Source organism: Dromiciops gliroides, chromosome 1 (assembly GCF_019393635.1).
Source record: "Dromiciops gliroides isolate mDroGli1 chromosome 1, mDroGli1.pri, whole genome shotgun sequence".
Lineage (NCBI taxonomy): Eukaryota > Metazoa > Chordata > Mammalia > Microbiotheria > Microbiotheriidae > Dromiciops > Dromiciops gliroides.
The window spans coordinates 640,179,588-640,196,070 of NC_057861.1; the positions used below are offsets into that span (position 1 = coordinate 640,179,588).

Sequence of the window (16,483 nt, forward strand, 5' to 3'; positions counted from 1 at the left end):
TAAATAGGACATCCAGAACTGAACATGGATGGTTTGATCAGGGAATGGTACAGAGGTACTATACCTCCTCTTTAGGGGACATTATTCCTCTTACCACAGACAAAGGACACATTAAGCTTTTTTGACCACTATATCACATCGTTGACTGCATGCTGCTATGGGGTCTCCAAATGGTCACTTAACCTCTATGCACATTTACCCTCAACTAAAAAAGGGGAATAAAAGTAGATGTACCATCTTTATAAGGTGCCTTATAAAGCACCTCTTTCTCTTCCTCTGAATATATACATGTTGCTATTATTTATTTTATTTTTTATTAATTAATTAATTAATTCATTCATTTATTCCATTGCCAGGAAAGGCCGTGCTAAAGTGAATAGAGTACCAGACTTGAGTTCGAATTCCACCATAGGTTGGCTATATGACCCTGGACAAGCGACTCTCAGTTGAACTAGACAACTTTCTAAGACTAATGTTGTAAAGATGCTGGCTTTCTTTGACAGAAGTAGTTTCTTCATTTTGGGAATTCTGAAGATCGATGAAAGTATAGGCCATGTCTCTATCATTGTTATTTACCAGAGCAGGTTGTTGTATGGTTATATCCAGCATGGCCCCATTTGGGGTTTTCTTGGCAAAGATACTGGAGTGGTTTGCCATTTCCTTCTCCAGCTCATTTTAGAGATGAGGAACTGAGGCAAACAGGGTAAAGCGACATACCCAGCTAGTAAGTGTCTGAGGCCAAATTTGAATTCAGGTCTTCCTGATTCCAGGCCCAGTGCTCTATCCACTGTGCCACCTACCTTCCTGAAAGTCAGGTTCAGATAGAGTTGAGGGATATAAATTTTTAGGGAAAGGAAGGATATTTAATTTAGGAAGCATGGTCTATGGGGTTCCTCTATCCACATTTAGGTGCCCTCCCCCCACAGTTATGTAATCTGGGAACTGTTCCATCCTACCGAAAGTGGAAAGCTACAGTCCCATCCCCTGTGCCTAGGAATTTATATAATCAAATTATCCATGATTTCCTATTATCCATGCCAAAGAGTGCCTCCATTAGTATGGATAACCAAGAGTTAATATATACATGTCTAACTACATATTTAAATGTGCCTTCTCATTATATTTGTTATACTGATTATTAACTTATATAAGATCTAAATGGCATTTGTAATTAATTTTCAATGATAAGAACATTAAATTTTTGCTCTACAAATGCTGGTGTTGTGCTACATACCTAATATTGTGTGAAAACTTGTGGAAAATGGGGCCATTGCACCAGGTGGTCCCAGAAGACTTGAATTGTAATTCCAGTTTTTAAATTTACCTTTTTGTGACCTCAAGCAATTTGTTTCCCCCCTCTAAGCCTCAATTTCCTTATCTCTAAAATCAGGGAATTGGACTCAATTTTATCTCTAAGGTCCCTTCTAGCCCTAACTCCTATGATCTCATTCTGTTGTAAGACTATGATAATAAACAGCCAAGCAAGTTAAGGGAATGTTGGTCATGCTTCTTGCAACATACCTGGTACCAAATGAATCTCCCTATCCACTTTCTGCCATCTACAGTCAATGGTCTCTGTCTATATAAGATTCAGTATGATATAGTGGACAGAACTTTGGATTTGGAGTCATAGCCTAAGTTGGCATCATCTCCTGCATCAGTTGCTCCATCTCTTTGGGTTTGAATGATGGCTCTGACAGTTACTGCTCATGTGACATTTAGCAAGTCATTTTCCCTCTCTTTGCCTCAGTTTCTTCAGCTGTGAAATGAGGGAGGTGGAATAGATGATCTCTAATGTCCCTTCCAGTTCCAAAGAATAAAATTAGCTGCCGAGCATTCCCCCACTTTGTCCTCTCTAGCCTAGAACTAAAATAGCTTGCTGTAAATTGTTTCTGAGTATGGAAAGTGAGGCAGCCTAAGCAATTTCACACCAATGATTTAAGCCTTTCCCTGACTTCATCAAAAAATAAGTGGTTAGTGCCAACACAACTATTGAATCAAGAGGAGTTATGATATTAATTTGCCTTTCCTCCAAAGAACCAGCAAAGGGATTATATAAAGAGCTTCAATCTTTCAACAGGGAACATGCTCTTCCATCACAGTAATACCATGAAAAAGATAGTCCAATGGATGGGGACAATAGAGGAAACAGAAAAGTGAGGCAGAGGATGGTCATTCCACAAAGTCGATTTGCTGGTCCAAGTCTCATCCCCACTTTCTTGAAAGGCAGCACGGTGTATATGTAATATAAGCCCTAGAGCTTAAATTAGAAGAGCTGGATTTAAATCTTGGTGCTGCCTCTTTGGCTTTGGGAAAGCCACTTGTCTTTTCTCTGCATCAGTTTCCTCATTTGTAAAACAGAGGGAATAGACTCTTTAATATATGTATACATGTATATACTTATTGAGAAATGTACATACAGGTTTTATGCACCTATCAGACTATGTGTGCGTACATGTGTGTATACACACCTGTATGTGGGCAACTAGATGGTGCAATGGACGGAGCACTGGGCTGAGAATCAGAAAGCCTCCTCTCCCTGAGTTCAAATCTGGTCTCAGATAGTTACTACTTTGTGACCCTGGGCCAGTCACTTAATCCTGTTTGCCTCAGTTCCCTCATCTGTAAAATGAGCTGGAGAAATGGCAAACCACTCCAGTATTTCTTTTTTTTTTTTTTTTTTTTTTTTTTTAGTGAGGCAATTGGGGTTAAGTGACTTGCCCAGGGTCACACAGCTAGCAAGTGTTAAGTGTCTGAGGCCGGATTTGAACTCAGGTACTCCTGACTTCAGGGCTGGTGCTCTATCCACTGTGCCACCCAGCTGCCCTACTCCAGTATTTCTGCCAAGAAAACCCCAATGGGGTCATGAAGAGTCAGACACAACTGAAACAACCCAATAATACATATGTACACATATATGTACATACATACTAAGAGATTAAGTGACTTGCCCAGAGCCACACAGCCAGAATGTGGCAAAGGCAAGGCCTAAATCCAGTCAGCTCTCCATCCCCTCTGGAATACTCCTCTTGTTCCTTCTCTTTATATCAGCAGCTGCGGCAGCAATATCCAATTATCTCCATGATCTTGGGCCTGCCTCATTTTTTCCTGCCCCACATGTCATGGCCGATTTCTTCCATTCTCCTTCTTGTGTATAAGCCATCATTAACTACACGCCATAACCTCTCAATGCCCACTGGGCCTTGTCCCCTTAACCTCTGCTTCACCCATCTTGATTCTCCCAGGATCACAGTGTTCTGTGAGTCACATCATCCCTCTAGCACCACCAAGAGAATGCTGGTGTTGGCAAGATGGGTTGTTATCATCGTTATTAAAACAAGATTAGTCAGACCTCCCATCCTGCCTCACCAGGTTGTTGTGAGAACCTGATGAGATAATATATGTGACTGCACTAGGCTAACCCCGAAGATCCGCGTGAAGGGAAGGTATTATTATCCCCATTATTGGTTATTAGAGAGGGCTATGGAGATGGATGCTAGGGTAATCACTGGGTTGTGGGGCATATAATCAGTAGGCACAGGCTAAGATTCGCTGTGTCTGAGACTTGACTGTTGGTGTCAAGCATTATATGGACTTTAGAGATAAAAATGACAGGCTTTGGGCAGCTAGGTGGCGCAGTGGATAGAGCACCAGCCCTGAAGTCAGGAGGACCTGAGTTCAAATCCGGCCTCAGACACTTAACACTTACTAGCTGTGTGACCCTGGGCAAGTCACTTAACCCCAATTGCCTCACCAAAAAAAAAAAAAAAAAGACAGGCTTCTCAAAACCTCAGTGGTGCTTCGGGTGGTTTCCACATGTTTCAGTTAAGTAGTAAGTTGCTTAAACATTTCTCTAAAGTTGAAAAGCAAAACAGAAAATTATCTCTAGGATTCACATATAGTTGGGCCAAGAACACCAAGGTTGCCTCCAGGCACAGTCCAGAAATGCTCAACTCTTGAAAGCCAGCTAGGAGAGCCTCAAATGAGGAAGCAAACTTCCAAGACTTATTTTGGTTTATATTTGACTCCCGTGATAGAAGATAAGCTACATGAAGGCAGACATTGTTTCATTTTTTCATCTTTTTATCCCCAGTGCCTAGCTCACTGCCTGCACTGAGTAGTTGCTTAATAAGTATGTGTTGATTGATGGACTGACTTCAAAGATCTGTTATTTGTCAATGTGGGGGCTTCCTCCACTGATGCAGCTTGGCAGTCCCTTTACAACTTAGTAGATGGTCCAGTCCAAAATCATAACCATGAGGACAATCAAGCAACGATCAGCAAATATTTGTTAAATGCCTACTATGCGTCAGGCATTACATTAGGTGCTAGGGATATAAAGACACGTGCTTAGCACAGTGCCTGGCACAGAGCAGGCACCTGAATGCTAGTTGATTGACTTACTGATAAGAAATAGTTCTAGTCCTCCAGGAGCTTACATTTTATCAAAGGAAACATGTGTATGTATATGTATATATGCATATATTAATATAGAGACATGTATATATACACACATTTACATGGGCACATGTGCATGTAGACATGTATATAAAAGAAAGATAATTTAAGGGGAGGCATTAACAACTGGAAGGATCAGCAAAACTTTTATGTAGAAGGTTATTCCTAAACTGAACTTCAAAAAGGAAATTAGGGATGATAAAATAGAAAGGCAAAAAGAACAACAGAAAAACCTAAGACACCAATAAAAAATTCTTATAAAGAAATACAACATGAAAGTGTTTTGGGCAGGACCCACTTCCTATCACTCCTTTTCTTCTGAAAGTCACATCACTCCTCTCTGCCTCCATTTCTTCATCTGTGAAATGGAATAATAATACCCTACCTCGAAGGGTTGTTGTGAGCATCAAATGAGATAATGTTTGTAAAGCTCTTTTGCAAACCTTAAAGTCCTATATAAATGCTAACTATTATTATTAATAAAATGATAATAATCTGAAAAGCCTAGATACATTTGAGAGCAACCAGACAATGGCAACTAGGATGAGGACTCCAGGTTTTTCATAGGAAGATTGTTTGAATTGGAAATGTTTAGTCTGGAGAAGAAAAGATTTGTTATTAGTGGGAATGTGATCATAATTTTTAAATATTTGGAGGACGGTCACATGAAAGAGGGATTAGACTTGGCTCCAAAGGGTAGAATATGAAGTAAAGTGCATTCTTCAGCAAGAAGGGGAAGGAGGGAGGAAAGAAGGAACGAAGGAATGAAGGAACGAAGGAACGAAGGAACAAAGGAAGGAAGGGAGGAAGGAGAAGAAAGGAAAGGAAAGGAAAAAAGAGGAAAAAGAAGAAAAGAAAAGAGGAGAGGTTGTAGTTTGTTTTTCACTCACTGTAAAGAAAAATGTCCTAACAATTAGAAGGCTACGGAAGCCAAATAGATGAGTTAAATCAGGTAGTGAGTTTCCTATCACTGAGGATCTTTGCATAGAGCCTGTAAGTAGCCAATCAACAGGGGACTCCTGCCCATGTTGGAGTCTGGCAGGTAACCCAGAAGGCCCTGCCAGTCCTGAGATTGTGGGAGAATTGTCTTAATCCTGAATTAATAGAACAGAAGCTTTGGTGACCTTTCCATTTTCTGGAGAATTTCTGGGAAGCTGATTCAGTCTCCCATTTTAGTAAAAGGCCAAGTCTGAGAAGATTTCAGAGAAAGAAAAAAAGATGATGAGTTACCCTAGTTATTTCATAGTTTAACTTTCCTTTGAGGTGAAAATGCACAACACAGCAAAATTACACCTGAGGATTCCCTGCATGTGATAGGTATTCCAATTCTACTGCCGTAAATTGTTTTCCATTTTTATTGTTTTAAATGGTTATTATTGACCAGATCTCCTTTATACCTGGACTGATTTTATTCTTTTAATTAAGGAAAACATATTTTTCAGTGCCTACTATGTTCAAGTCACAGTGCTAAGTATGAAGGGGAGCATGGTGCAGTGGATTGAGTAGACCTGGTGTCAAGAAGGTGGTGGTGGTGTTGTTCAGTCATATTTGAATCTTCATGACCCCATTTGGTACTGTTTTGGTGAATATACCAGAGTGGTTTGCCAGATCATTTGACAAATGAGGAACTGAGGCAAATGGGTTAAGTGACTTGCCCAGGGTCACACAGCTAAGAAGTGTCTGAGGCTGGATTTTAACTTCAAGATGAATCTTCCAGACTTCAAGCCTGGCACTCTATCCAGTGTACTACCTAGCGTACTATCTAGCTGCCCAAAGGGGTCAAGAAGACTTGAGTCAAATCCTGCTTCAGACATTTACTAGATCTCTGAAGCTGGGTAAGTCACTTAACCTCCCTCAGCCTATGCTTCCATATCTGTAAAACAGCAAGGTTGTTGTAAGGATCAAATGAGGACTAAATGAGATACTATATAGGCAATTAGGTGGTACAGCATTGGACCTTGAGTCAGGAAGACCTGAGTTAAAATCCAACCTCAGATACTTCCTAGCTGCATGACCCTGGACAAGTCACTTGCCTTCTGTTAGCCTCATTTTCCCCATCTGTAAAATGGGGATAATAATCATAACACCTAGGAGGCAGGTAGGTAGGTAGATGTCTAAGTGGATGGAGAACTGGGCCTGGAGTCAGGAAGACCTGAGTTCAGATTCTGGCCTTATGTTTATTAGCTGTGTGACTCTGGGCAAGTCATTTAACTGCTGTTTGACTTAATCCACTGGAGAAGGAAATGACAGACCATTCCCATATATTTCCTAAGAAAACACAATAGACAATATGGTTCATGGGATCATGAAGAGTCAGACACAACTAAACAGCATCAACAACAATAATAGCACCTATGTCCCAGGGTTTTTGTGACAATTAAGTGAGATATTTGTGAAGCATCTTGCAAACCTCAAAGCATTTGAATGCTATTATGACTAGCTGTGTGACCCTGGGCAAGTCACAAAATTTCTGCTCCTCAGGTTCCCCATCTTTAAATAGGGATAATAATACTACCTACCTCAGAGGGTTGTTGTGTGGACCAAATAAGATAACATAGAGATAAAGCACTTTGCAAACCTTGAAGCAGTATAATAATATAATATTATAATAATAAGATAATATTATCTTTTATTATTACTAGATCATGGGAAGTCACTTAAACTCACTGAGCTTCAGTCTCCTTATCTGTATAAATGGAGTTAAGAATAGTATTTACCTGACGAGGTAGTTGTGAAGATCAAATGAGATAATTAATCAACGAGTATTTATTAAGACCCTACTATCAGGGCAGCTAGGTGGCACAGTGGATAAAGCACTGGCCCTGGATTCAGGAGGACCTGAGTTCAAATCCGGCCTCAGACACTTGACACTTACTAGCTGTGTGACCCTGGGCAAGTCACTTAACCCCCATTGCCCCGCAAAAAAAAAAAGACCTTACAATGCACCAACAGTGAATCTACAAATGCAAACTGAGATCCTACTATGAAATTGACAGGGGGTGAAATGTGTGGAAAATGGCACCTCAAGTCAGGAAGGCCTTAGCTCAACTACACACCTCTGTGTATGTTTGTGTGTATGTGTGTAAAATCTAAGTCACCATGGGTAAGTCTCTAAACCTCTCAGCCTCAGTTTCTCTACTTTAAAGTGGAGATAAAAATAGAATCCCCCTCACAGGGTTGTTTTGAGCATCAAAGTAGATAATGCGTGAAATCCTTAAGGCTCCATGGAATTGCTCCCTATGGTGATATTAGGCACTAGGCTATGTGCTGGAGAAGACAGAAAGGAAGCATAGGACAAAGGATCATAGGTCTAGACCTGAGACTCCAGAGGCCATTTGGTCCAATAACAGATGAAAGGGATCTAGGAGATAATTTGGTCCAATCTCTCACTTTCAGAGGGCCAGAAAGCTTACAGGGCTTGGCCCAAGGCAGCCTTGCTACTAACAATCATTCGAAACCAGGTCTTCTGACTCCAAGTCCAAGAATTTTTTCCCATTGCACCATATGGAATGACTTGTCTCCATTATCTCAATGAGAACAGGAACTGTCTGACTTTTGCATTTGTATCCCTAGCTCACAGAATGGTGCTCATGGCACAGAGTGAGCATTTAAGAAATGCTGCTTTTTTTTCATTCATTCAAGAAATTTTAGTGACCCAACTGGGACTAGAACCTAAATCAACTGATTCCCTCATCCCTTGCTTTCTTCAAAATCTCTTGAATTGAATGAAACTCATGAAAGAAGAGAGGATCAGCAATGTAGATCTGGAAATTGTCTCCATTTAAAATAGCAATAATAACAATTAATCCTTTATTACCAGGGTGTGTCCATTCATAATTCCAAAATCAGTGGCCTTCAGAGACAAATACAAGAACCGAAAGCGATTACTGCAGTGATTTATTCCAGCACTTTGGAGTTAAGGCTTTTAGTGCCGCTCCTCTGAGTGAAGGGGATGTGGGGAAAAAATAACTTTTTGGAAAAATCAGTGGGTGGTAGCTTAAGTCAGGGAGTTCTAGGAAGACCCATGTGCCTTCAGGTATTTATTTTTAAAACTTGCTATTGTTTAGCTCTCAGCACCTGCTTCCTTTGTAGCAGTCTTGTTCAAAGTTCAGGTTGTACACTTCCGGACAACAGCCGGAGCTTCAGCCTGTCAGATCCGGCTCTGTCACATTCTACTGAGGAAATCGGCAGTCAAGTGTACAGGTTCCTAAGGTGAAAAAGTTTCTAGATGTCCCATAGTCCGAGGCATACTCCTTAGATCTTGTTCTTCTCCACTGTCCTACTTTGTGTGGTGGGTAAAGTGTGATGCCTAGAGTCAGGGTGTTGGGTTCAAATGCCACCACTTACTGAAATAGGACAAGTCACATAATCTCTATATGCCTCGGGCAGCTCCCTTAGATTTATATCCTAATATGCTAAGATAAGGTTGTGATCTCACTTGGTGTGAGTAGTTTCTATAATAGGAATTCTCTACACTGACAAAAGTACAGATTCTTCAGGTTTTCATACTGGCCAAATCTCATCTTTCAGCACTGCCCATTATTTGTAAGGACTAACCTTAGGCTTGGGCAGCTCAATGGTGCAGGGGATAAAGCACTGGCCCTGAAGATGGGAGGACCTGAGTTCAAATATGACCTCAGACATTTACTAGCTGTGTGATCCTGAGAAAGTCACTTAACTCCAATTGCCTCAAAACATTCGGGGCCATCTCCAGTCATCCTGATATATCTTGCCACGAGACCCAAAAGGCTCTGGAGGAAATAGTGAGGCTGGTGACATTGCACAGCCCTTCCTCACTTAAATTCAATTCATTGCAAGTCATGACATCTATTATGGTCTTCTTTGAGTATGAAGGAAAAACAGAAAACAACAACAAGACTTGGGCTTACTGACTGTCAAAATCCTTCCCCTCCTTCAAGGCCAACTTCAATTCTCCCCACCCAATGCCACCTCCTTTAGTGAAGCAATCCCTGAGTGGCAGTATGCTGTTATGCCAAGAACCCAACACTTGCATTTAAGATACCTGGGTTCATATCTTCATTAGCTATGTCTTGAAAAAGTCACTTAATATTTCTGAGCCTAGTTCCCACCCTGTAAAATGCAAAATGTCCTTTCTAAACCACTTTGCAAAAAGGAGCATTATTATTAGTTACCATTACTGTCACCCCACCCAGAACTGCTCTGAATGCCCACAAGATTTATTACATTACCACAGGAATGGGATTTCAATTCGACAAGTATGTATATAGAATACTCTGTCACACTCTGGAGGACATAGATGAGTTCCTGCCCTCAAGGAGTTTACACTCAAACAGGCAGCTTTAAGCACCATAATAAATACCAAGAATTTATTAAGTCAGGCATTCAGCTACATAGTTGACATAAATGAGACAATTTCCACCCTCAGAAAGTTTACATTATATTAGAGGGATATAGCATGCTCAAAGATAGGCAGGTACAGAATTTAACATGTGAAATACTTTGCAAACCCTCAAGAGCTAGCTCTTATATGTATATGTACATACATGTATGGGGCAGCTAGGTGGCATAGTAGATAGAGTGAGGGGCCTGGGATCAGAAAGACTCTTCTTCCTGAATTCAAATCTGGCTTCAGACACTTACTAGCTGTGTGACCCAGGGCAAGTCACTTAACCCTGCCTTCCTCAGTTTCCTCATCTGTAAAATGAGCTGGAGAAGGAAATGGCAAACCATTCTAGTATCTTTGCCAAGAAAAACCCAAATGGGGTCACAAAGATTCAGACACGACTGAAATGACTGAACAACAACATATGTGTGTATGTATGTGTATACATATATATGTGTGTGTGTGTGTGTGTATTTTTTACACATAGGCATATACATGTACATATATACATATAGTTTAAAGTGATGTTGCTCTTGACCAACATGTCTCTCCTTTTGGCAAAGGTATATTCTAGCTGAGGCATACTGATAAATGTTTAATAACTGGATTTCCAGAAATATGTGACACACTTTTTAAAAAATATATATTTCTTTCTCTTTTTTGCGGGGCAATTGGGGTTAAGTGACTTGCCTAGGGTCACACAGCTAGTAAGTGTTAAGTGTCTGAGGTCGGATTTGAACTCAGGTCCTCCTGAATCCAGGATCAGTACTCTATCCACTGCGACACCTAGCTGCCCCACACACTTTTAAATTTAATCTGCATTATTAATGTTTTCCCCATCACTTTTGCAAACAATCACAATCTTAGACAATCAACAAAAGAATTAATCAAGCCCTGATTTGTAGCACTGACCAATTTTTGAAATATAAATGTCTATGCTGAAAATTTAACAATTGGCTAGAATTAGTTCAAGTCGGTTCCAGTATACCCCTATTCTCTAGGCTCTTCTGGCCTCCTTATTTTGATAATTGCTTTATGCTGAATAAGCTTCCATAAGAAATAGAGATAGCCTATGTTGATGACTTTTTGCTCCATTTTTTTTGCATCAGCAGCTTGTTCAAATAGGTTAGTTTGGAGGTGCCCTGATTGGGCACCATATCAATCGAGCCAGAGGATTCTAACACCAATATTCTTCTAGTTCTGTTGTAAGGCTCCAAATCACAGAACTTCACAAACAAAAACAGTCTTACTGACTCTAGGCTCAATACTCTAACCACTATACCAACCAGCTGCCTTCATATAGGAGAAACTTGTTCAATGATGACAACCCATACATCAGATTATGACATGTAGTCAGTTGGGATAGGAATAGCAGAGGGGGAATAGGAGGAGAAAAGCAGGCTGGATCATACAAAGGAAACTACACCATGACAGCAAGATGTCCTGAAAAAAGTCTATCCATATCATATATCGTCATGAAATGGATATGGACTATTTGAAAGAGTTAAGAATTTGCTTTAATAACTAATAATAGTAGACTTCTTCCTTCTCCTAAAAAGTGCAAAAGTTTATTTAACAGAATTCCAAAAAGCCCATGCAGAGACAATAACTGAATATTTATAATTTCCAGTGCTTTAATTCTTCGGGTTCAGTTTTCCAAATTAAGCAATTCAACATCATCTAAGGTACTTACAATGGAAAGGATGATAGGAAAATCAGAGAATTGTGCCTCTTGTATTTTTTTTAGTCTTTCCCCAGATTTTCTTCCAGCAGTATAGGATTTCCAATGTTCCCATCAAACTAAATTAAACCCATGTGCATGATTGTTTTCAACATATGTTAATATTTCATAATTTGTTTTAATGATTTGGCAGTAGACCAGTGCCTGTACTTCTGCTCTAGGCCATGTCTGGCAATAGAGTGCTTTGATGCATCTTAATAGAATTTGAGGGTGGAAATGGCTTAAACAGTTACTTCCTAGGAGCAGCAGGCCAGGGTGGATTTTCTTTGGGGCTGGAGTTCAATAAATGTCATTCAGTCATGTGCTTTGGAAATTAGCATGGGGTTTTCAGGGGAAGGATTCCATACCTCCTGTCCAGTCACAGTTTGGCAAGGACATGAACTTTAAAGTAATTCTTTCCAAATAAAATAAACATGAGATTGGTATGAAACAGACCTATCCAGTAATGTCTCTCATCAGTATTAGTTAGCCCTCTACAGCTGTATTTAACTCCTATGGCTGATGGGGCATGAGTCAGTAGCATTTAGAGAAAGATACCCCAACCCCCTCAGGGTTACCCTTAGAATCCTGAGGGAAGCTGCAACCAGTCTTACTGGAGCAGAGTGAGTCCATAGCCAATCACTGCATGTAACAAGTAAGAGCCAAGTTAACAAAGTTATAAATGCTTTTGGTAAAAAGGAAACATACATTTATTAGGCACCTACTATGGGCCAGGACTGTGCTAAGTACCTTAAAATATTATCCCATTTGTAAATGGTAAAAAAAAAAAAAAAACTACATAAAGTCCTGGATACCTCATCATGGCAAAAGTTTGGTCTTGAATTTTTGAAATATAACAGAGGAATGCAAACTCTGCCTGGTTATATCAAGACAGAAAGGCTTCAACTCCAGGCCTGATTTCATATTGTATGCTTGTTGTCCAAACACGAAGCCAGCTAAGATTAGAGAGCCTGCCATCAGGTTGGCTGGAAAATGATGATTTGAGGAAAGGAGGGTGGGGTCAAAGGGAGAGCCTAACAATACTCCAGGAGTATCTACTAAGTCCTTACAGGGGGTATAATCTGTTTAGTTTTTCACATTGGTGAAATCAGGCATGCTGGATCATAGAAGTAGAGTTAAAGCTCAATTGCATCATCAATGAGAAGGATAATGATTAAAGCATATTGTTGTTTGGTCATTTTCAATCACATCTGACTCTTCATGACCTCATTTGGGATTTTCTTGGCAAAAATAATGAAGTAGTTTGCCATTTTCTTCTCCAGCTCATTTTACAGATGAGGAAATTGAGGCAAACAAGGTTAAATGTCTTGCCCAGGGTCACACAGCTGGTGTCTGAGACTGGATTTGAACAGAACTGACTCCAAGCCTGGCGCTCTAGTCACTGTACCACTTAGCTTTCCCATTAAAGCATAACTCTTTCTGTTTTGCTTTGGTTTCTAATATCTAACTGTAGAATAATTGGATAAAATATATTTAAGTTACTTTAAGAAAAGGTTTATAAATAGATCATAACAGGTCAGATCATATTCTTGCTCGTTTTCTTTTTTTAATTAAAAAACTAAATATTTTTTCAGAAACAACATGAAACTTCAATATAAAAAGACTTTTACTTGCTAAGTAACGGTTTATGTTTAAATCAATTACTTTCACTATTTAAAATATAACTCTTTTTCGGTCCCTTCTTCTAATTCCCATTAGGATACTTTGTCCATTCATTCTCATTTCCTCATATGATCCTAGTTCTGGCATACTCCTTTCTATGCTTGTTCTCCCTTTTTTCACTTTGCATTATTTCATAAAGGTCTTTCCAGATTTCTATTTATTAATAGCTATAGAGTACTCAAGCAATCAACCAAGCAACAAACACTTGTTAAGCATTCCACTATGTTCCAAGCCCTGGGCTAGGCAGAGAAAATCCACAACACCCATCTCCCAACCCCCTATATGAATGTGGGTCATTTTTATTTTAAGGAACCTAGTTCCCAGTGCTTCATAAATGTTAATAAGTCATTTGCAGAGGAAACTCTGGAGATTACATAGTTTAATCCCATCATTTGACAGATGAGGAACTGAGATATGGTAAGAGTAGAGTGACTTATCCAAGGTCATCCAGAAAGCAAAAACAGAGGTAGGATTCAAAGCCACCTCTTTCCATCACACCATGCTGCTGTGTCCCAATTCTATCTTTTTCAGGGAGAAGGGGGAGGTTAGCAATTGGGGTTGACTTTCCCAGGGTCACACAGCTATTAAGTGTCTGAGGTCAAATTATAACTCAGGTCCTCCTGACTCCAGGGCCTGTGTTCTATCCATTGTGCCACCTAGCTGCACCCAACGTCTTCTTTAAACCCCTCGGAGCATGGGAAACAAATAGAGAATTAAATTCAAAACCTCCCCACTTGTCAGGAATCTACTTGGTAGTCATTTTGTCCTATGCCCCTGCAAAACCAATCATTGTAGAAGATGAGCACCCATTTGACTCCAAAAAGAAATCTTCTCATACCAAAGAAGAAAGTATTGTCTACCCCATCCCCAGCCCAGTGCAGCTGTACTTGGCATTTTAGGTTATTCTTTGAAGGGTAGAAATATATCATGTCATCAGTAGCCAAAAACCCCAGCTTCAAACTGTTAAAACTTCACCAAAGAGAACCCTCTACAATTAGAATGATGATGAGAATGACAGTATTAGCTAACATTTATTTTGCACTTACTATGTGCCAGGCAACAGGCTAAGTCTTCTTTTGTTATCTCAACAACCCTGGGAGGTAGGTGCTATTATCTCCATATTACATGAGGAAACTGAGGCAAACAGAGGTTAAGTGACTTGCCCTGAGTCACGCAGCAAGTAGGTGTCTGAACCTGGATTTCAACTCAAGTATTCCTGACTCCAAGGCCACTGGATCCATTGAATCACCTAAGAAGTCAACAAGCATTTTTTAAGCATCTCCTGTGAGCTGGGATCTATGCTAAGCACTGGAGATGCAAAGAAAGGCAAAAAGAATTCTCCCTGCCCTCATGGAGTTTACAATCTAATGGGCGAGACAACATGTAAATAACTCTAGATAAAAGACAATATATGGTGTGCCAAAAGTCTTAGTGGATTGTTCAGCTTTAGTAGTTTAAGACTCCATCAAGACTTTTGAGACACTGTGAATACAGGGCGAATTGGAGATCATTTGAGAGAGAAAGCATTAACCAGGGCTGGGGATCAGTAAAGACCTCCTATTCTGTGATTTTTTTTTCCTGTGGCTGCTGCTGTTGTTACTGTTGCTGCTGCCCATGGTATCATCACATCCCAAATCTTCAAGTTTAGGTCCACTCCCAGACAGATGAACAAAGCTTCTCTCACCCTTTGCCCTTCACACCTTGAAGATTATGCTACCAGGGAGTGCTCAATAACAGGAAATGGAACTTCTAAAAATATTTTTTTTAAAAAAACTTTTTTAATATTTCCAGGTGTCGCTGCTCTGGATTCCAATGTCTCTGGGAAAATCGGTTTACGGGCTGTCGTATATTATTTCTGCACTACAGTCATTGCTGTTATTCTTGGTAAACTCTTGGTCTTGTATATCCAACTATAGCATGTGGTTTTATTACTTTATTCAACTATGGTTTTGTAATACCTTGACAGTGGCTGGCCTTATCTTTATTATCAAGCACAAAAATTGTGACTGCATTTCTATGGGAAACAGTTTGGCCAAAAGAACTGAATTGTTGTCTGACCTTCGGCTATTGCTCTGCTCAATAGGACCTCCCTGGCCAGGGACAAAAATGAGGTGATCATTTTTATGGTCTGTTAGCCAAACTGGGGATGAGGAAGAAAAGTCAGGAGCTCAGGTAATCTGCTCCTGAATGCACAGCTGAGGAGAATCATGAAATAACTTTAGGGAAATGCATTCTAATACCTAATGTGTAGATACAGCAGTAAGAGCTGGTAATTAATAAAGCGTTGCCAAGGAGGCATCCAGCTGGACCTGTTATAATGAGAGGGATGTTTCAGAAGAGGAGTATAGCTCCTGTGATTCAGTATTTCAGAGGTCTGTGATTTCATCTGTGTGGGAGGACTTTCTCCATCAGTGTAGACCCTCCCCTCCCCCACACCTCAAAAGGCAGTTCTTTAAGTTGATGTGGCCTGATCCTAATGATGAGATTCTCTGAACTTAGCTGGGTTTGTCCTTGGACAAAGATCCAAGTTCATCACTTGGCCTATATGCAAAACCTTTCCACTTTGATAAAAGTAGAAACCCAAGGCCATATCCATGACACAGTGAGGAAGTAGACTCTCATTCATAGGGTCATAGATCTTGACCTAAAACAGACCTCCCCAGCTAGTCCAAATCTCTTCATTTTACAAAAAAAGAAACTGAGGAACCAGGAAGTTACTTGCCAACTTTTCATGCAATTATTGTTAGAGATGCAAAGAGTTAGGTCCTCTGATTCTTACCTTTTTGAGTCACGGACCCCTTTGGTAGTCAAATGAAACCTGTGAACCCCTACTCAGAATGTTTTTTGAAACACTAAATTTCAGTTAAGAAAGTTGGTGATAATAAAGATGGATTTTTCCCCATCTAAGTTCACAGACCCCATGAAATCTATCCACAGACCCTTTGGAGCTCACACTATCTCCTTATCATTCCCTTTTTATCAACTTTTTTTTCCTCTACTTTCCTTCAAACCTTAGTTCAAGCATTACCTTGTATATGAGGCCTTTCCTATTCCTTGCCCCACCCCAGCAACTAGTTCCTCCCCCTACAAATTACCTTGTATTTATGTGCTTATTTAATATATATTTAAACGTGCATATATCTCCCCGATATCATATAAACTTAAGGGAAGTAACAGAATTTTTTCTTTATGTCCTTAGTGCCAAGAATGCCTAGCACATAGTAGTGCTTCATCTTTGAACGTCGTAGCTTTAAGAA

The 16,483-nt window shown here is 40.0% G+C and overlaps 1 protein-coding gene across 2 annotated transcripts in view; it reads left to right on the forward strand.

Moving 5' to 3' along the window:
• SLC1A1 (solute carrier family 1 member 1) overlaps positions 1 to 16,483 on the forward strand; it is a 116,302-nt gene that overhangs the window by 69,180 nt on the left and 30,639 nt on the right. For both annotated transcript variants that reach the window (XM_043978063.1, XM_043978064.1), the window contains exon 3: positions 15,018 to 15,110. In XM_043978063.1, the coding sequence (XP_043833998.1) occupies positions 15,018 to 15,110 (93 nt within the window). The remainder of the gene's footprint in view (positions 1 to 15,017; positions 15,111 to 16,483) is intronic.